Source organism: Convolutriloba macropyga, chromosome 2 (assembly GCF_964194025.1).
Source record: "Convolutriloba macropyga chromosome 2, txConMacr16.3, whole genome shotgun sequence".
NCBI classification, from domain to species: domain Eukaryota; kingdom Metazoa; phylum Xenacoelomorpha; order Acoela; family Convolutidae; genus Convolutriloba; species Convolutriloba macropyga.
This window is the reverse complement of record NC_134469.1, coordinates 40,719,725-40,742,146: the sequence shown is the minus strand read 5'-3', so window position 1 is coordinate 40,742,146 and position 22,422 is coordinate 40,719,725. Positions and strand designations below refer to the sequence as shown.

Sequence of the window (22,422 nt, the reverse complement as noted above, 5' to 3'; positions counted from 1 at the left end):
GTGTGTTTATCTGCAAAGTTTTAGCTTTCCAGATTTTGCGCTACTCAAGAACACTCCTGGTTTTCAACTAAGGTTTTTTTCATGCTTTACTTTTTGATTTTTGTGTGATATCAATTGCTCTATATCGATCTGAAATTTGTGTATTGATACGATAAAAACTGATTTTGAAAACCGGTGGTATGTAGTCGTTATTGCGCAGTTGGTAAGATTGAGAACTGCTATTCTGAGGATCGAGGGTTTGAACCCTTGTCGGGTACCCTCCCTTTTAAAGACATGAAAATTTCTAATCAACACCATGCAGTCTGTTGTTCGAGAGCACTTCTTACGACGCTGAGTTGTTTTATGTTCTTGTTTGTTTGGGGGACGAATGATGCTAATTATTTTATATATCAAACGCGTGAGCTCTAAAATAGGACAAAATTTTTGCATATTTAAGGGGCTTCTCGAAGCGCATGTTTAAGAGCCACATTGAGCGGCATGGTTAAGCGAACGTTCAGAGAGATGTCAATGGCCTAAAAGGCTTAATGTAGATGGGTGAGAACCGAACCTGGGAGAAAAGACTGTTAGTCAGGTCAGTTACCACGAGGCTAGGAGGGTTGGGAAGTATGCTCGCCCAGAGGGAGGATTCACTGTCCTGGGTTCTACCTTTTTTTCAAATGCTCCAGAACTAAGTTTGAAGTTCTTATTCTAAACGTGTGTTTTTCTGCAAAGTTTTAGCTTTACAGTTTCTGCGCTCTTCTAGAACACTCTTAGCTTTCAACGAAGGTTTTCACGCTTTACCTTTTGATTTTTGCGTGATATCGAATTCTGTCAATCTGAAATATGTTTATTGGTAAAAAATAGAAGCGATTGTGAGGAAGAGTTGCTTGTAGTATCAATAACGCAGTTGAGGAGATGGAGGACTGCTATTCTGAGGGTGGAGGGTTCGAACGCGTGTTGGGTACCTTGCCGCCTGGCAACGCCATGCCGGCTGGCGTTCGAGAGCAGTTCATGCGACGCGAGTTGGTTTTCGTTCCCGTTTGTGTCTGAGTTTTTTTTTTGGGGGGGTGGGGGGCTAAAAAATTTGCAATTGTTTTCTCTTGGTAGCAATTCTTTCCATTCGCTTGGTTTTTTCTGTGTTTTTTATTTCAAATCTTCGAGCGATGGTTTTTCGTAACAGCACCTGGGATTTTCCCGTTAGTATTGTTGCCCTCAGTAAATCATTTTTACTTTCTTTCTTTCTTTCTTTGTTTCTTTCTTTCTTTCTTTCTTTCTTTCTTTCTGTCTTTCTCTTTCTCTCTCTCTCTCTCTGTCTCTTTGTTTCTCTCGCTCTCTTTCTCTCTCTGTGTGTGTGCGTGTGTGTTTCGTCCTGTTTTTCTTTTTCCTTCTTTCCGTTTCTGTCTTTCTCTCTCTCACTCCCTTTCTTTACTTCTCTATTTTTCTCTTCTCAATTTTAATGATCAAGAAAACAAGCTGAGCAAATGGTCACCCCAAGCAACGGGAGGTCAAAACAGAATACACCAAAATTTTCAAACAGAGTGAATTGGAAAAATCCAACAGCTTTCAGTTGTCCATAGAATAACCATAGGTTGAGTTTTATTTTATACCTATTGATTTGTGGTTTTATTTCGTTTATCCATAAATTGCTATTAAACTAAGTTTTGAGCAGTTTTAGTTGTTTTGTCTAATTTTTCTCTCTGATATTAAATATCAGTCGCAGTTGAGCATAATCGTTTACATTGCTCCTATCGTAACATGATAAAGAGTTCCTTTCTCATGCAACCTCGCGCATAATAGATGCGTTTTGAGACGCGCTTTGCCATCATATCTAACCTCCTGATTAATATCCACTTTTTCGCGCTCATTAAGCATGCGGTATAGCAAAAACAAGCGAGTTACAAACGCCAGTGTCAAGAAATCTGCTGTAGAGAGAGCAAATGACAAGTGCAACACGCATTGTTAGCGTTAGTGGTGAGACCTATGGCTGTTAAGCGAAGGGTATGGGTTCGAGCCCGAGTCTGTGCGAAACAGAAACCTTTACTTCTTTTAAAACTCTTATTCATGTAAATGATTTTCTTGTTATGGTTTTGCGGGTCTGCTAATATTTTGCAAATTTTTGAAAAATCATTTTTTTTTAGTTACTAACAAGGCTAGAAAACTGAAAGTTGCAGAGTCAAATCGAGTCGTTTGAGAGCAATTCGCGCTACGTTAGTCAGTTATGTTTTTTGCAGCTTTTTGAGTGTAAATTGATTTACAGGGCCATGTATATAATACAGGGCCATGTATAGAACCAATTTGGGTACAGGGAGCTGACGAAAAATTTATTTCGGCATCATATTAGCTGAGACAAATCTGGGCACTGAGTTGATTGAGTTACTTAATGTAGTACTTAAGTAAAATTAAATCATTGCAAAAACTTCCCAACCAACATAAGTGCTAGCGCGTTCGTGCGTACCGTTTAAAAGTTTCCTAGAATTCAATTAAAGCTATTAAATGTATGATTGGCACAAGTATGTAGCAATAGCAAACCTCATATATGAAATTTCTGCTCTTTCGTCAATTAATTGCTGACCAACAATGTTATTTTCAGACCTGGACAATTTAAGGCAATGGTGTAAAGATGAAAGCAGCACCTCCCCTTAGCAAAATACGCTCCCATGGATGACAAATCTCAATGTTGAACACGTAATTTGATGCTACCCAAAGTGGAGTTAAGACTTGGGCACCCTTACAGAGTTTAAAAACTGAAATTTTATCAAAATCATCGAAATCTTTGCTCAGTTAGGCTATTACCCATCTCAAAAGACTGCAGAAAATGTTAATGGACCATTTGCCAATCTTATTTCCAATTTAGATAGGAAAATTCCTCAAAACGACGCATTAGGTTTGATTAAAAACTTGAATTAAACCCGGCTTTAAGGTTCAGTTCAGAGATGTATGAGTTGTCTTGAAGAAGTTACTTATGTAAAGACGAATTTCAGCTGATTCAACTGAAGTTGATTGCTACTTTATTTGCAGTAGTAACTTTTTCAAAGAACAGCAGCTGCAACAAAAATTGTCTTCATTGACCATTCAAAGTTAAAATTTCAATCTAAACTAAGTTTAAGTTGACTTGTTTCAAGTTTTGTGATGTTTCTCAAGGAATATATGAACCCTAAATACCGTGAAACTGGGAGTACTGTAAGTAAATCATAAAACATCGAAGTCGAATAGTTTCAATGTTGGTTTTTAATCCAGAAAAGTATTTTAAAAAATCTTTTGAAATCCCTCTTTGATTTTTGCATTGTTTTAGCTAAATCATACTCTAGATCATCATTTTATGAATAATTTAAACCACGAGAAATAGGTGGTTTCATTTTTTCGACTATTTTCTATTTTTTGGTTTTGTTTTTAAAGATTTTGGTCACAGACTTAGGTTTAGAATTAACAAAATTGAACTGTGTAATGAAAACAGCAATGACATAATGAAGGGAATTTTGCTCCCAGTGCTGTTCCTCAATCAATGGTTTTTCTCGTTAGATTTTCCTTCTTCATTTAATGTGGTCCCCTTCCGCAATTTGCTGAAAATTTCTGCAGATTTTTTAACGTGACTAGACAAAATTTCTGGTGGAGCTACAAAACGACATGTCGCAAAAAGGGTAACATTGACTGATGAAATAGTTACTCATGTATATTCATTTTATAAGACCTCCTTTGTATTCGGAGGTCAGTTTTTTTAGTTTTAGCTAGAATGCCTTAGTTAATCATTTGAAAATAAGGAATTTTAAATTTAAAATTTTCCCGTGGGTTTTTTAACAGAAGTAAAAAATATCCCGAATATCTCAACGAGAGCAGCGAATATTTTCATTGACTATGTGTTGGAGCATTCGTCTTGACGTTAGGTTGCTTGGACCTGATTTAGCGTCTTGTGAGTAAATAATGTTTTTACGCTACTTGTAATTTAGTCTGTCCTGATAGTAATGCCTAAATATTGCAGTTTTGATTTGCGTTCTTTGTTCCGACCTCACCCTACTGGGGTGAGGAGCTTAAATGCTCAATTGGGTTTTGTTTTGTTCAATCCATTTTGGCCGATCGATATACTACTCATCGTAGAGAGTTGTATCATTAGAGAGTGGTATCCTTAGAGAGCCCGCCAAGAATATTGAATTAAAAAGATTTTTTAATAGTCGCAGAGGGATAGCTGAGGCTGTTATTGTCCTTCTCTTGTTACAACGATATGACGTCACAATCAATTCTACTTTTTGTGCAGTCGTTCATGCAATATCAACTGAATTAAGTGCATGACACCTTTTTTCACTATAAGTGGAGAGAGTTTTGTTCATGCGCGTGATTAAGTTTGTGGTCACACGTGACTTATCTCTTTCAAAAATGACTCCATCACTGTGAAATCTACTTTATTTGCTTTAATTCAAAGAGATAAGATAAAGTGAGTGCGTACCACTCTAATTGAAGGGTCTTTGAGGGCAGCTAATAGAAGCAACAGTAAGTGAAACAGATTCGTAATCAAATTATATAATCTCAGCATTAATAATATTTTCTGGTCTATTTCGTTTTAAAAGCCGCCGTCAGCCTCTCAAACGGCTTTTATTTAGACGCTCTCCTTTTTACAATTCAAAGAATTTGAATTGTATTGGCGCGCTGTCTTTTTTAAAATCTGTTCACACATTTTTATGATTTTCGAAGTCAAATTGGAGTGTTGATTTTGGTCAAGCTGAAACAGTAAGTGGAGCGAAAAGCGAGTGGTTTTGGCGTGAATTTTTTTTTTGGCTGCTGAATTAAAAGAGTGAGAAAACGGTGTTTGAACAAAATTTCGCTTTCTCGCTCGTGGATTTTTTGTTCACATGCGGCAATTTCAATTTGATTTTTACTGTTTTTTCGGTTTTTTGGATCGGATTTTTTTCTGAGTGGTTTTCCACTAATTTTCATAGTTCATTCTAGGTCTAGTTTTTGTTTAGTCAATGAAAATTTTTTGAATTGCACGTCAGGACTTGTCCTGCTATGTTTTTTGTTTCGTCTTCTGACGCTCTTTTGCGTTTTACTTTTGTTCACTAAGCAAAGCTGAAAGTCCTTTTTTCTGAACGACTTGTTCCTCTCACTAAGGGCGTTTGCGCGCGTGACGTCCTCTCTTACTCTCTCTCTCTCTCTCTCTCTCTCTCTCTCCCTCTCTCTCTCTCTAACAAAGGTTTTAAGATCATTTGCTTGATTAGAGTTCGATCATACGTGACTTACCTCACTCAATAAAATGACTTTAGCACTTTAAAACTTTAGTTAAGTTTGATTTAGTGTGAGGTCAAAGGAACTCATATGCAGTAAGGGTCCCTAATACGAGGCTTCTGAGGAGTTAATTTTAGCAAGCTTTATTAGTTTATCCCTAAATGTTTCCTACCTAGCTTTTTGAGCTGCGTCGATTTTTTTTTCAATTTAGATCTATCTGTTCTATCTCTTGCATACGGCATGCAAGTATTTTCTTTCTTAGCTGTTCCGGCAATCTGCCGGCTAAGTGAGAAAACGGTGTTTGACCAGAACTTGTTTTATCACTAGCTGTTTTTTGTTCACATTCGTCAATTTTACTTTGATTTTCACTGTTTTTGATTTTTGGGACCGGATTTTTTCTAAATGGTTTCCCGATACGTTTATAGTTTATTCTAGGCCTATTTTTTTGAACCGAAGTTCTATTTCTCGCCAGTGGTTTTTTGTTCACATGCGGCGTTTTGACATTGATTTTATTTGTTTTTTTTTAGATTTCTATCTTATTTATTTTGAAATGATTTTCTCAATTAACTCTTAGTCCGTTCTAGGTCTACTTTCCCGTTTACTCAATGACAATTGTACATCAGGAATTGTCCTGCTATGTTTTTTTTTCAAAGCCGTTTGGCCTTTTGATTACGTTTTTCGTTTTACATTCACGTTTTACAGTGAGACTTTCACGTTTCACTTCTGACTTACCTCACTGTTTCAACTGAATGATTTTTAAATCCATTCACTCAATGAGTTACGCAAGATATTTAATACAGTCAAGGTCAAAAGAGCGAATCAAAAAGGACAGGATAAACCGTTAAAGTCAGGTCATTAAGTCATTGAGAATTAGGTTATCAAATTTGCAAGCTGACTTTGTTATTGAACTTGATAGCTTTCAGCCTAGGAACTGAATTGAGTAGTTTTAGAATCCAACTGAATGCGCACACACCGACTTAGAACACTTTTTGGCACTAAAGAAAAATGGAAAACGGTCGGTCAATTTATTGCTTCTGTTTCAATCACGATGTGCATCAAGCGCGTCAACGGCGGCTTTTTTTCCGGCAATCTGCCGGCTATGTTACTGTTTTTTGAGACTAGACTGCAGATCTGCGAAGCGATTGCGGCTATTATCTGGGTATCTGCCAGCTCTGTTTTAATTTTAATCTCTTTGGAAGAGTTTTCGATGGTAGTGTTTTTATTACTTCGGAGTTCCAGGTTTGCTGGACTGTTTGACCCGTTAAGGTAATTCTCTCAAACAAAGGTGGTAGCAATTATATTCGTCCTGTGGTCTTTTTTTGTGTGGTTTTTGCTTGACCAATTTTTTGCCTGATCCTTCTGAGGTATCGTCCTCGGAAACAAGACAAAAAGTTAAAGCCCGGAGGGCATGGTGGTTTTGCAGCTCCTTTAGAGCATTACGCCTTTGTCTCTAATTATGCGGTTAAACTGTTTGGGACAATTTCCTGGTGTGAAGGGCTGTTCTTAACGTTGACATTGTTCCGCTCAGTCACTCACTACCGGCGACGCTCCTCCACCTGGCGATTTCGACCCCCCTCGTCCAGCTCTCAACTCTAGTCGGTTAATTCTTGAATTTTTGAAAATTCTGATCTTTCCTTTATGCCCCCTAGCTCTGTGGATGGAACCCCCAGACGCACGTGCCATGTTTTCTCATAACGAATTTTTTTGTTTTAGCACTGTGGTGCACGGAGGCCAAGAGAGGCCTCCGTGAAAAAAGTCCCTAAATTCTGCTTTTATTTCACAAAGACGGCACTCAAATATGCGTCCTTAACCCACGTTACCAAATTTACGGGAACTACAGAACCAGAAACTGCTCTGAATTATTTTTGTTCGTTTTCCCGCTTGTAAGAGATCTGTAATTAATTATAGCCGACTTTATGCTGATACAGATCGATAATTATCCAAAATGCATCCATTATTTTCAAAGGATTTTTCCCAAAGTGTATCTATTAAACTAGTTTTTAGCTCGATTATGTGTTTTCAAGTGAAGCGCAGCAATGGCAAAGCTAGTTATGTTCTAATCGTCTTTTAAACATAAAGAATAGTCAGATTTTCTGGTGGTGTTTGCCTTTAAAATTTCACTTTTTTGTTGATAATAGTTGAGTTTTCTTAAAGCTTGTTCCATTTGGATTTATGCCGATATTTGATGATCTCATTTTGATGCTCTGTTTCTATCTCTTGATGCGGCACGCAAGTCTATTCTTTCGCATCTATTCCGGAAATCTGCCGGCTATGTGAGAAAACCGTGTTTGACCAAAATTTGCTTGATCGCTAGCTGTTTTTGTTCACATGCGTCCATTCTACTTCGATTTTCACTGTTTTCAATTTTCGGGATCGGATTTTTTCTAAATAGTTTTCCCAATCCATTTTTAGTTCAATCTAGGCCTAGTTTTTGTTTGAACTAAATTTCTATATCTCGTTAGAGGTTTTTTGTTCACATGCGGCATTTTAACATTGATTTTGTTTTATTTTTTATCTGATTTTTTTAGAAATTGTTTTCCCAGTTCAATCGTAGTCCGTTCAAGGTCTACTTTTTCATTTATTCAATAAAAAATTGTACGTCGGGACTTGTCCTGCTATGTTTTAAATCCGCTTTACCTTTTGATTACGTTTTTCGTTTTACATTCACGTTCTACAGTTACGACTTTTACGTTTCACTTCTGACTTAACTCACTGTTTCAACTGAATGGTTTTTAAATCAATGCACACAATGAATTACGCAAGATTTTTAATACAGTCAGCGTCAAAACATCAAAATTAAAAGGGACGGCATAAACCGATAAAGCCAGGTCATTAAGTCATTGAGAATTAGGTTATCAAATTTCCTTGCTAGTGTTTGCTAGCTGACCTTGGTATTGAGCTTGTTAGCTTTCAGCTTAGAAGCTGAATTAAGTATAGTTTTAGAATCCAACTGAAACTGCACGCCGAATTAGAACACTTTTTGACACTGAAGAAAAATAGAAAAAGTATGTCCATTTATCCCTTCTCTTTTTCTGTTTCAATCCCGATGTGCATCAAGCGCGTCAACGGCGGCTTTTTTCCGGCAATGTACCGGCTATGATACTATCTTTTGCGACTAGGCTGCAGATCTACAAAGCTATTGCGGCTATTATCTGGCAATTTGCCAGCTCTTTTAATTTTCATCGCTCTGGAAGAGTTTTCGATGGTAGTGTTTTTTTATGTCTTTGGAGTTCGAGGTTTTGCTGGACTGTTTGACCCGTTAAGGTAATTCTCTCAAACAAAGGTGGTAGCAATTATATTTGTCCTGTGGTCTTTTTTTTGTGTGTGGTTTTTGCTTCACCAATTTTTTTGCCTGATCCTTCTGAGGTATCGTCCTCGGAAACAAGACGAAACGTTAAAGCCCGGAGGGCATGGTGGTTTTGCAGCTCCTTTAGAGCATTACGCCTTTGTCTCTAATTATGCGGTTAACCAAAACTTTTTGGGACAATTTCCTGGTGTGAACGGCTGTTCCTAATCTTGAAACTGTCCCCCTCAGTCACTCACTACTGGCGACGGTCCTCCGCCTGGCGTTTTGGACCCCTCTCGTCCAGCTCTCCCATCTCTAGTCGGTTTATTCTTGAATTTTTGAAAATTCTGATCTTTCCTTTATGCCCCCTAGCTTTCTGGATGGAACCCCCTGACGCACGTGTCATGTTTTCTCATAACGAATTACTTTGTAATAGCACGGTGGTGCATGATGCACGGAGGCCACGAACGGAAAAGGTTTCTGCTCTTATTTCACAAAAAACGGCACTCAAATATGCGTCCTTAACCCACGTTACCAAAATTTAACGGAAGTACAGAACCAGAAACTGCTCTGTAATTTTTTTGTTTGCTCTCCTGCATGTAAGAGATCTCTGTAATTAAATATAGCCGAGTTTATGCTGATACAGATCGATAATTATCCAATATGTATCCTTTATTTTAAAGGATTTTTTCCAATCTGTGTGTATTAAACTAATTTTTGGCTCGATTACGTGTTTTCAAGTGAAGCTCAGCAATGGCAAAGCTAGTTATGGTCTAATCGTTTATTTTTAACATAAAGAATTTGCAGATTTTTTGGTGGCGTTTGTCTTTCAAATTTCATTTTTTGTTGATAATAGAGAATTCTTTTTTCATATTGCGGTTTATTTATGGATCCGATATACGTTTAAAATGAGGCGCAATGAGCATATATAAGATTTGGTTTTGCCTGCATTTGTTTTTCTCTTAGTACTCCCTCAATAATTATTTTGGCTTACTGTTTATGTACACGTAAAGCTATGTTATCGCTTTTTGTTACCTAGTGGCTCATTGTTTTGAACGCATGTATGGCAAACAAATTCATGTATTTTAATCTTTTTCGACAGGTCTTTTGTACTAAAATAGTTTAATTATGTTCAGTGCTTTTACGCTACTTTTTAAATGTTTACCTTTACATTCATACTACTGGTTTTCATAAAGCTTGTTACATTTGGATTTCTGCCCATATTTGATGATCTCATTTTGTGTCCTGTCACAGTTCTACATCATTGATGGGTAATACTGGCGTTGATGAGAGGCCTAATTGAACATGCGTAATGTTTTCAGTGAATAGCTTTCCATTTTCATGGCTTTGACACTTTATTCGCGACTTTAATTCGAATTTTTAATTCGTGACTTTATTTGCTGTGGTTTTTGAAGTCGTATTCTAAACAGTAACATGTATCAGTAGGTCCGCATTCGTTTTTTTTGTAGCCATACGGTTCAGTCGCAATTATAACAGCTCTCATCGGCTTCCTATGGAGTTATATTTTAATTGTACGATTATTGATTGCCGCCGTTAGCCTCTCAACGGCTATTTTTTAGGCGCTCTCCTATTTTTTCAATTCAAACAATTTTGATTTGTATTGGGGTGCTGTCTTTTAAGAACTGTTCACTTCATGATTCTTGAAGTCAAATTGGAGTAGTGATTTTGGTCACGCCGAAACAGGAAGTGGAGCGATAAAGCGAGTGGTTTGCGGCATGAAATTGTTTCGCTTTAAATTTAAAGTAGAGAGAAAACGGTGTTTGAACAAAAATTTGCTTTGTCGCTAGTGTTTTTTTGTTCTTATGTGGCAATTTCACATTGATTTTTAATAGCCGCGAAGTCATAGCGGCTATTATTGGGGACATCGTGGTTTTTTTAAGACTCGAAGAGTAGTATTGATATTCTACAGGTTTTTTTTTAGCAGAAAGCAAGTTTGTTCATGACTTGAATTTTGACTTCTTTCTATTCGAGCTTTTACCTCCGTTTTTGATTAATGACTTCTGTTTTTGAACATTGGATTTTAACAATCGCTTAATTTGTAATGTATAGCAATTGGTAACAGTCTGTAATTCAAGGTGAAGAGGTCAATTTGAAAAAATTTGATCCCCTTTAACTACCTGCCCCCCCCCCCAAAACAAACTACCCCCCTCCCAACGTACCAACCCCAACGTACCTACCCCCCTCGCACCTGCCTGCCTCCCCCCCCCCGTAATTACCTACCCCCCCGTAACGTACCTACCCCCCACGCCACCTACCGACACCCCCACCACAACCTACCTGCCCCCACCTACCAACCCCCCTCACCAGCACCTACCCACACCCCTGAACTGAAAAAATTTTAACGCTTTTTATGTTATATTGGTCTACTATTTTTGTTATTTCTGGTGTTTTTTTCGATATTCTGATTTTGTCCAAGTTAGGGTAGAGATTATTTTGCACGACGATTCGAGTTATTTCCGGTATTCTACCGGCTAGGTTTTTTATTCGTTCTCTACATCGATGATTCTTACAGCCTGACTTCTTGGAATGGACTTCTTGGAATTGACTTCAGTGACTTCTATTGCTTTGCAATTTAAAATTTGTGTGTGTGACGTCAGTTCTGCTTTCAGGTCATTTGCCTGACTTACCTAACTCAAAAAAATGACTTCTGAACTCACTTATGGAACTTTAAATTTTATGAACATTTTAGTTAAAGATCAATAGTGTGCATTTAAGTAGTGCCAAACTTATATGCCGTAGTTTTTGGTTATTAGTCTTGAGTTTTTGATTTCGAATATCAATTTCGCTTTTTCCCTATAGCCTTATATGTCGAAAATTTGACAGTCCGAATCTAACCCAAAAACTGTAGTGGTCTATTAAAGGACTGGTGGTCGATCTGTCTATCTTATTTCTTTGGTTATTTCAATTCATGGAACGCCACAAGCGTCTATCGCGGCTATTTTCCGGCAATCTGCCGGCTATGTTTACTGTTTTTTTTTTACTTTTTGGATTGGATTTTGCATTTTCCCAATCTATGCATAGTTCATTACAGGTATAGTTATTTGTTTGAACAAAGTATCTATTTCTCGCTAGTGGTTTTCTGTTCACATGCGGCATTTTGACTTTGATTGTTTTGTTTTTAAGTTTTTTGATCTGATTTTTCCCAATGGTTTTCGCACTTCACTCATAGTCCTTTTGGGTCTAGTTTTCTATTTATTTCTTGAAAATGCTTTGAATATTACGTCAGAACTTGTCCTGCTATGTTTTTTTAAGTCGCTTTACCTTTTGATCACGTTTTTCGTTTTAAGTCACGACTTTCACGTTTGACTTCTGACTTAGCTCACTTACTGTTTCAGCTGAATCGTTTTTAAATCCATTTACTCACTAAATTACTAAATTATGTAAGATGGTGAAAGCAGTCAAGGTCAAAAGAGCAAAATCAAAAGGGACAGGATAAACCGATAACGCCAGGTCATTAAGTCATTGAGAATTAGTTTATCAAATTTCATTAGTGTTTTTGCTAGCTGACATTGGTATTGAGCTTGTTAGCTTTCAGCTTAGAAGCTGAATTAAGTATAGTTTTAGAATCCAACTGAAACTGCACGCCGAATTAGAACACTTTTTGACACTGAAAAAAAATTGAAAATTATTTGGTCAATTCATCTAGTTTTTTTTTTCTGTTTCAATCCCGATGTGCATCAAGTGCGTCAACGGCGGCTGATTTCCGACAATCTGCCGGCTATCTTTTTCAATTGAAAGTTTGTGGTTGGTTTGAATTTTCGCAAATAATTTGTTTCAAAAATTCTAAGGTTTTTTGTCTTGCCACTTTGTGTTCTTTTTGTCGACTTGGTACCTAGTTTCATAAAGGACTGGCCGGTTCTGCTTTCTATTGAGTTTTAAGTTACCGTGTTTAATTTAGTTTCCGTCTGATGCTCTTTTTCACTTCGTTACTAATTGTTTTTGAAAATCATTAGTTGAGTTTTTGTCGCAATTTATGGTTTTTGCTGTTTTATTTTGTTTGCCTTGTCTCCTAGTCGCATTAATGGCTGGTCGGAATAGCGTTTTATTGTAGCATAGTTTAATTCATTTAGTGGTTTGAGTAGTGGAGCAGTGATTTTGGTCACGCCGAAACAAGAAGTGGAGCGAAAAAGCGAGTGGTTTTGCGGTGTGAATTTTTTTTCGCTCTAATTTTAAAGTAGAGTGCGAAAATGGTGTTTGAACAAAAATTTGCTTTCTCGCTAGTGGTTTTTCGTTCACATGCGGCAGTTTCACTTTGATTTTTACTTTTTTTTGATTAGATTTTGCGTTTTCCCAAACCATTGAATTGTTCACTCGAGTCCTAGTTTTTTTCTTTGAACAAAATTTCCATTTGTCGCTAGTGGAAGCTGAATTCAGTATAGTTTTAGAATCCAACTGTAACTGCACGCCGAATTAGAACTTACTTTGACACTTAAAAAAAGAGAAAAAAATTTGGTCAATTTATCTAATTTTTTCTCTTCTCTTTCTGTTTCAGTTCCGATGTGCAGCAAGCGCGTCAACGGCTGCTGTTTTCAGGCAGTATGCGGGCTGTGTTTTTCATTTGGAAGTTTTTGGTTGTTCTGACTTTTCTCAATTAATTTGTTCGAAAATTCCAATGGGTTTTTGTCACCTTTTTGCCATTTTTTTTTCTTTTTTGTCGACTTGGTACCTAGTTTCGTTAAGGACTGGCCGGTTATGCTTTCTATTGAAGTTTAAGTTAATGTGTTTTAAGTTTTGTCGGATGCTCTTATTTACTTCGTCACTATTTGTTTTTGAAAAAAAATTAGATAATGAATTTTTGTCGCAATTAATGTTCTTTGTTGTTTTATTTTGTTATTTGTCTTGTCTCCTAGTCACATCAATCGCAATCCTTGGTCGGAAAAGCGTTTTAATGCAGTTCATTTAGTGGTTTGAGTAAACAACGATTTTCTTATGTGCCAAATATTTTCGAACATTATGTGATTTAATGCAAGTTTCTATCTGTTCCTCCTTTGATGGACAAATAAGTCAAAAATGTGGATGAGCGAGGTCTGAACATTATGTGCAAACGCTCTTTACCGAGCCTCCTTGTCTAGCTTTGCCTTGAAATATTTTAGGGATTCAGTTGGTAGAAGTTGCCGTAAACTGGACGGAAATTGATGGGTCCAAACTAGTGCCAGTATTTTCATGGATTCAAATGGGAAAAGACATCCTCCTCATCAGGTTACGATACATGCTGGGAATTTGGAGAATAGATGATGCCAAAAAGATGCAATAGCAGTGGCGAATACCATTGCCAAGCAAACTAAGAACTGTATATATTTACGTATTTTGTTCAATTAACTTCATGTTTTATTGTGGACTATAAACTTTTATAAATTAGCAAATATTTTATCATCCATGGTGCTTAGTTTTTGGATTCAAGATATTATAAAAATTTACTTCTGTTTTCGAGCTCGAGATTTAAGAAGAATGTGCCCAATGATAGGAATGTTAAAATCCCCCGCAGTATGCTCTACTTGGTCTGGAGATTTGGCAACTTGCCTTATTTGTAGGAATTTCTTGTATTGGCATTCTTATATAGATTGTATTTGCCTTTAAATATTTGCTTGAAGCTTTGAAAGGTTGACCTAAGATATTTTTGGTTGTTGGAAATTTATTTTGCTGCAGTCTTAAGCATTAAACAGTTTGATATAATTTGATAAAAATTGAAAGCAGAGATGCATTTTTTCTTAAATCTATTCGTTTTAACCTTGATTTGGGTTCCCAGCTCCGCAGAGAAATACCGGCCTCTGTTAATGATACACGGGGTTAACTCAGACTATACTGACATGAACCAGCTAATTCAGTGGGTATCAGAAGATTTCCCAGAAATGTTGACAGTCTCTCTGGATCTGTTCAACGACTTCTACAGCGTAGTGTCACTGGAAGAGCAGGTGCCGAAGTTCATCAGCCTTGTGAAGAACTACACGGATCAGTATGGAAGTGTAAATTTACTTGGCTACTCACAGGGAGGGATTGTGAGTCGAGGAGTGATTGAAATGGGCGACAATCCCCTGATTAACAATTTCATCTCATTGTCAGCTCCAGGTAAGCGAAATAAAGAGCATCAAAATGGAATGGTAAGCCACCATACAGTCAGCGGACTACTGTATGATATTTGAGACTGTTGTTCAATAAAGACAAAATAGACTAGCTTTCCAAGAGAAACGTAGTAGGTACCATTTAAGTTTTGAACGCAATTTTAATTTAATTGAGTGAAATTTATGCTCCTCAGTGGCAGCGTCAAGTTAAACCATCTTCAAAAAAATTTAGAATGTTAGAGGCTCAAAACGCACATTAGAGGGAAAGTATGGAATCCACTGTTTTGACACCAGTATACCAAATAGTTTGCAAAATTAAGTGAGTTTTGTTTTACCTGCTAATTGAGCGTGCTAGAGGTTGCGGTTTTTGCTGAAACAAAAGTGGTACGCGTGAAATTAACTGAGTCGCATAAAATAACGCTGGTTTCTAATAAATTAGAGTAATTGTTGGTTTTTAATCAAAACGTTCACATCGTTTCAAATTGTGAATACATTACAATAGTTTAAAAACATCCACCGGCAAACCTGCTGTGGGACGTTGAGGTTAATGAACGTAAACTGATAACCACTTAGAACTTCCACTGCAGGTGCGTGGTTAGCTCAGTCTCGTAAAAATAGCAAAATGTTAGTATTTTGTATATTTTGTTAGTTTTTGTGGCGAATTCACACTTGCTCATTTTCTCAGAATCTTCATCAAGCAATTTAAAACAGTGCTTTAGTACAGGAGTTCAAAGCAGTGCTCTAGTATAGCGTCTGACCTCCTTTCGTTTTTTCTTGATGTTTTCATTTAAGTTGTTAACAAGATCTATCAATTTTTTTTCAAACATCCAAACGTCTTCCGATTTTTCTGAAAAGATCTCTATTTTCAAAATCCGGGCTTCAAAATTGCCCGAAATCTTCAATTCGTTTCAGATCCGGGCGTATTTTGGCCGTTTTACTGCCTCTTATCCTTTATCTTGTTGCAAGTTTTCCTTTACTTACAAGAGCATTTTTTTTACTTACAAGAGCATTTTTCTAATGGCCTTAAAATTGCTTTTTTTGTAACTTCTCAAAATTTCCATATGACCTCGAGCATATATATACACCTAACAAACATTTCAGCCCTACGGTGCATATCACGCACCACAAAATGATCAGTTATCTGTACTCTATTTTTGAGGAAAAATAGCATCTCTTCGAAAAATTGAACCATTTCCGTTGCTGAAGATGCGCATTCCGGTCTCATCAGTAAAAAACATTCTGCCGAAATGAGAAAGACTTCTTGAGCCTTTTCCCGCACCATCTTATGAAAATCTTTCGCTTTTTGTTCCGACCCCACTTGTTGGGGGGGGGGAAGGAACTATATACTCAAATGGGTTTTTTTGTTAGTCAATTTTGGCCGATCGATATATTCATCGTAGACAAATGTGAGTGGTATCGTTAAAAAGCTCGTCCAGCGGATTCCAATTCGTATTTGAATTCGAATTTCTTTTTGTCTTCTTTTAGCAAATTCGCTCAATAACGTATTACAATGATTTTCAAATGAGGCCCTGCTGAACATATTCACCCTTTAAGTATTTTTTTAACTGAATTAGTGTAAATAACAATTGAAATAAAAAACATTCAGATAATAGCTAATGATTTTAATTATCTAAATAATTTTTATTTTCGCAAATTGTTTGTTTATTTTTGGTTATTCTGCAGTTTTAGTCCGTTTCTATGGTTTAGTCTAACCAAAGAGAAGTCCTATTGGGTTCCCAATGACGATTTAATAACTTTTTTCTATAAGTTTTTTGTTAAAGGCTACTGGTTTTTAAGACACCTGAAGTTTTTTGGTTTAAAAAACATTGATTTATTTTCTCCCATTATTTTTTTTTTCGATTTGTTTCCTAGGCTCAATAAAGAATTGTCCCATCTGCTTTTTAGCTAAGAAAAAGTAAATTTGTGTTGATGGGGTTGTCTGATTGTAATTTGACGTTGTTACTAGGTGTTTTTAGATTCAGATATTGAGTTTTTGCCGTAACAATGTGATGTTTTTGTTTGTTATGCTTTTTTGTTTTTCTTCTTTTAGTGTTATTATTGGTAGATCTCGTGAGGGCTCTAATGAGGCATGGCATTATGTAATTCAATTAGTAGCTTGGTTTGTGTGACGATTTCTTTCACCTCAAATAATTACTTTTGTTTATCTCTTCATTTGGTTGACAATTAAGTCAAAATGTAGATGAGCTAGGGTCGGAACATCATGTGCAAACGCACATTAACGAGCCTCCTTGCTGTCTTCAGATACATTTTTTCCATGTCATGACAATTTTGAAATTTGATCTGACTGTACTATACTGCAAATTGTTTTGGTGAACGTAATGAGAGCTTTTTTGAGTGTTTTAGAACATATAATTGATAGACTTTTTTTGGGGCATTGTAGATCCGTTTGGGGTTTTTGTGATCAGTTCTGTTTGCTTGCGAGATGTCATTTTTTAAATTACGTTTGTTTGCACGCTGAATTTTATTCTGAAGTTTATCTGTCTTTACATTTTGTCAGTGCCGTTTCGTATCATTTTTACTTGGCTAACGATATAAATTGAAAACGGGATCAATCCCCCTTTTCTGTGTAAGTGGAGAACCGAGGATGAAATCTTATATAAGTCTTTAAAAATTCGTTCGGTCGCTAGCCTTGCGTTCTGAGCACAAGTTATCCTAAAAAATTGGGAATGATGCTAAATGTGGCTCATGGGTACCATCGTGCATTTTTCAAGAGTCCTAAAACAAAGCGACATCGAAAACTTAAACAAGTTTTAAAGTAGCACTTTGAAACCGAAGTTTAATTTTTCTTGTTTTCTATTGTGTCAGTTTGATACAAAAGGGCGTAACCCGTCTACAATAAGAAATTTATTGGTGTTTTAATAACGAGTTTAATCGAATTCCACTAGAAAGAGTTTTTATGATTAATTGCTCTCAAACAAAGTGTTTAGGAATTATATTAGTCCTGTTGGTCATTTTATGCGATTTTTCGGTTGACCAATTTTTTGTCTGGCCCATTTGATTTTTCGTCCTTAAAGACAGGATAAACATGTGGCGTCCAGCGGGCATTAAGTTCTTTTAGAGCCTTTCAGCTCTCTAGTCTGCAAGTATACGAATCACAGAAACTGTTTTGGAGACGTATACTTCTGGGTTCGTAGAGGTTGCCCCACCTCCCCACGTCAGCTACCCCATTCGCACCCCTGCACATCGTTCAGGCCGGAAGGGCCCCGTGCAGTCAAAGACCCCCTCCCACCGTAACCCGCTCTCCCCACTGTTGCCTTAGAACTCTATAACAAATTTTAGTACTGTTTTTTTGCGCGTAACATATCGTTTTCCTTGCTTGAGAACGTGTCATTGCTGTCTACCGGAAGATTGCCAAATTGGCTTTTTCATTAGTAAAGGTGTCAATGTAGAGTATATTACAAAACTTTATTGCTAGTGTGCAATGTTATGGACATGTTTGATTCAACTTAATTTAAATGGGAAGCTATTATTCAAAAATAATTAAAAAAAAAAGCAGATATAATATTTTTTATCCTAAGTTCTCCATGGATTACATTTTTGATCATTATTGACTCCTTCCACTCCCTATATGAATTTTAACACTAAAATCAAGTTCATTTTTAAGTTTGAAAGTCACTTAAGATCTATATAGCACAGAAGTTTGATAACAAGGCAGCGCTGTCAAAATGAAATAGGCAACTTATATTTTACTCGAACAATTGTAAAACTTTGAATTTGTTATATATGTTTTATGGATTCATATATCTGTGCCAGTTTCTCTATATTCTACGGCAAGCAAGTCTAATTCAAAGTTATACTCGGCAGTGTGCCCGCAAGTATTTTTTGTCTTTATTCTATAAGAATGGAGTTTTCGGCGCCTGCACTGTGCAAATAGCCAAAGTTATATATGGCAGAATCAGAGAAGCATTAAATTCCTACCAAAATTTGGGAGCATATCGCTATTAGATGCTCAATTGCTCCATTCCGGATAATCTGTGCAGATCTAAAAGTTTTTGCAAAAAATGAAAATAAGCAACCGATACAGCGAAAGTGTGGATGGATAGTAGAAACTGAGGGCCAATGTTTTATTTTCTTGGATGAATTAAAGTTTCATCTGAACTTAGAGCCAACTGCAGAAGTTCCTACTTTTTACATCCCTAGTTTTTTTTAACACGGCTAATAACCCAAACACGACAGCTGAAGTCAAGTCAATCGATTACAAAACTTTTTATGGGTAAAATGGAATGCTTCTAAGATCAGAGATTTGAAATTTTTGGGATTTAAAACTTATTTGGAAACAATACTAAACATTGTAGCGACTGTATGCTTAGGTCTGGGTCAATTTGGCATCCCCTTTCTCAATACAACTGAGTTTTTGGACCCGGGACTGGCTGAGGAAGTCTATCACTTCTGTTATACGGAGTTTGGACAAAAAGTATCAATCTGCAACTACTGGCATGATCCGAAACAAGTTGAGAGGTATTTGAACGCGAGTGTCTACTTGCCCTTCATCAACAACGAGATCAAACATGTCAACTCTGAGAGGTACAAATCCAACTTCCTTAACCTGTCCAGAGTTGTACTTATCGGCGGTCCAGATGACAGAGTGATCCAGCCTTGGCAAAGTGCACAGTACAGTTTCTGGGACTCTAAGCTGGAAGTGATTCCGATGAAGGAGCTGAATTATTATAAGGAAGATTTGTTTGGGCTGCGAACCCTTGACGAGCAAGGCAAATTGACATTCTGTACCCAGAGTGGAATCCATCACACTTCATGGCCACGGACAAAGAGTGTGTACGATAAGTGTATTAAGCCACACATAGTGTAATCATTGCATCAATATTTTTTCGTCTGATATCGAACATCGATATCGAAAACAGCAAATCGAGATTTAGTAACCCAACAATCAAGATTCAGTCATCATTACACCGCCAAACGTACATTTTTGCGCTTTTGTGGACAACAGTAACAACAGCTTGAATTACCCTAGAATTCATTTACCCAATTTCATTATTAATCAATTAAGATCCCAGTTAAAAACTAAATTTTCTCGACAGCCATCTTACCGATAAGTGCTAATTTGCAATTGAATGTCTTGATCCCTCGGTAGTAATGCCAAGGCCTTTTATGCAATTACTGACAAATTACGCCTTTTTCATTTATGTCTATTTGACATTTTGTTAAGAGAAATCGTTGAAAATAGTAACAGATTCGAGAAAATTTACTCCATAAACGTGTACGTTTAGCGGCTTAATGACGAAAAATTATGCAAGGATTCAAAATGGATGAACTGAGCTTGCATCCTTTTATGTCAATTACCTTTTCTGCCATTGAGTTGTATCAAAATTGTCAAGATAAAATGCAAAAGACTGTGCAATGTTAATTAATAAGTAGACGCTTTCTCCCTTAGTTCTGTAATATTGTAGAATTAATTTAATCATTTTTTTAAAGGTTAAAAATGAATTGAACTAAGGGAGAGGTAAATTTTTGTCGGAAATTAACACTACCATATGACACAAGAGATAAACATGCTAATGTCGGATCTATTCTGTCGTTCTATAATATCTCTATAGATGTTCACAAAGTCATTCAAATTAAACGTTTTTAAAAAAAACCTGAAGGTTTTGAACGTCAGGTTAAAATCATGCATCCCAATTAAGAGTGGTCGGATTACATTACATACGGCTGCATGAATGATTCTGTGAATAATTATAGATAGACGACTGATAATAACCGTGACTAATCAACGCTGAACCAAGCTAATATATATTTTTGAATATTTGCTGTCTGTTTAACCTAACATCATTGAGGTGCTTATTCCTAAAATTATGAACTAAGATAATATATGTAACCAATTGAAATTAAATTTAAAATAATAAACGCAGATCTTTTTATTCCTGAAAGTTAATCACTTTTGACCTAAAGTGTGCGCCATTTTAACTTCTTTCTACTTTCTAGTCGTGGCCTCGACTTATGAAGAGGCCGCCTTCGACCGATAATTGATATGAAAAGAATTTTTACTCGACTTTTTAAATTAGGGTTCTCAACCGCGTAAGTAGAGTCAATGTGTACCCCCTCCCAATTTTGCCTTTTAAAATTTATTTCCCTCCCCCTCGCCCCTGTTTCCATTAAGTCATGGACTCAAATTGTGACGTGAATGAAGTCCAAGAAATAAGTTGAGCTATACTTTTGGCACAGGAATAGGTGGACAAATGCGATAACAAGTGAACTACAGGAACTAAGTGACGGAACGGGCTTACTTTTGATTTGTAATTGAACCCAATAACTGCCACATGGAATCCACGGTGGGCTACTCGGGCTAATTCCCAGTTTATCCCTCTTCCAAGAATATCTCTTAATGTGTCGGGTGCTGAACGTTCGAATCTGTTTTGGATTAACTTTTTCTTAACTTCGGTGCCATTTAGCTGGCCTAAGGAATTAGCCGTGGAATCGAAACAAGCTACCCTTTGCATGTTAGAGCTAAAACGGGTAACTAACATAATATATTAGACAAGTTATGTAACTTATTACGTAATATGTGAATTTAAACAAAGCGGAAAGTGCACAGCTTCAGTCCATTTCCTACATTTTGTTCATTTTCATATATTAATTTTACAATTTGGACCCCTCGCAGAAATTAAGTTTTCCTCCCTTCAAAATGCCAAATTCGTTTCCCTGTTTCTCTGACTCACTTTACATACAAATACACTTCTATATCGATTTTTTATTAATCCTAAAGACACAAATGGTAAGATGCAAGATATAAAGTTAGAAAAACTGACGCTAAATTCTCGAATTTGGCTAATTTAAGTAACAAATATTAATTTGGCACTCAAATATTATGCTTTAAAACTTAAGCAAACAGTGCTGTGGTTTGTATTCTGTTAACTAAACAGAAATACCTTATAACTGACAGTTCCCTTACCAAATATTTGTCTGGCTTTTGTTTTGGTTCTCCTGTATAGAAAAGGTAAGTACAGATTGTCCAATCGGGCCGAGAAATCAAAAAACAGATGAACCATTTTCAGAAGATCTTTTTGTGTTGCTGTTTTTTGCGAATCCGAATGAATGTGAAAAGAAGTCCTTTTCGTGGTTTCGCATAGTTTTTTGCATTTTGATTCAGCGAGAAAAGTTGCCTTCTATAAGGATTAACACTCACGACTAAAATCTATAGGAAGTAGGGTTTTCTAAATGAGGAAATTTTTCTCGAGCTTATGTGATCCAACCATTCATTGTATTTGGGGATTACGAACTTTATGTCAGCCTGGCTTTTCGTTAATTCAAATTTGGCTGATGGATATCTCTTACCGAGCAATGCAAAAGGCGGTTTCAATGAGAACTGAAAACAACCTATCGTTCAACGGATATTTTCAATCGATCACTTAAAAACAACGCTTAAAGCCATTCCAATTTAATATAATATAATCTTCCAAATTTCTCAAAAATCTCATAATGAAATTTGATAAAAAGTAATTGAAATTTCAAATCTAACTTTCCATGATATCGAATGGCGTGAAATTACCGCTTTAAACAAATTTGTGTGCAGAATCTTGAAAATCATATATCCTTAAGTTCACTTCTTATCGTGTTAGCATTTCATAAAGGCCTGTTACGAGCTGACAAAACCCTACTTACTTTGTTTTTTTTTCAGGCAGGAGAGCAAAACAATGTTTCAATGGGGTTTCAATTGATAATACTAGTTATGAGTAATAACAATCGTGAAAAAATTTGTCGTTTGTAATTTTTTTAGAATTATTTAAAATATAAATCTAGAATGTAAAAAAGGCGACTCGGTAATGTGCGATCGCACATAAGGTTCCGACCCCGCTCATCCACAATTTTGGCATGATTGTCTACCAAAAG

General features: G+C 36.4%; 2 protein-coding genes across 2 annotated transcripts in view; both read left to right on the top strand.

Annotated features, from left to right (window-relative positions):
• LOC142358667 (dolichyl-phosphate beta-glucosyltransferase-like) overlaps positions 1-13,936 on the top strand; it is a 303,077-nt gene extending 289,141 nt beyond the window's left edge. Inside the window, exon 5 of the mRNA XM_075410158.1 lies at positions 13,594-13,936. Coding sequence (XP_075266273.1) covers positions 13,594-13,754 — 161 coding nt within the window. The 3' untranslated portion in view covers positions 13,755-13,936. The remainder of the gene's footprint in view (positions 1-13,593) is intronic.
• A 105-nt stretch (positions 13,937-14,041) lies between these two features.
• Positions 14,042-19,615, top strand: LOC142358666 (lysosomal thioesterase PPT2-like). The gene is made up of 2 exons (XM_075410157.1): positions 14,042-14,566; positions 18,891-19,615. Exons 1-2 carry the CDS (start codon positions 14,197-14,199, stop codon positions 19,385-19,387), a joined length of 867 nt encoding a protein of 288 aa, XP_075266272.1. The 5' UTR covers positions 14,042-14,196; the 3' UTR covers positions 19,388-19,615.
• Positions 19,616-22,422: the final 2,807 nt, after the last annotated feature.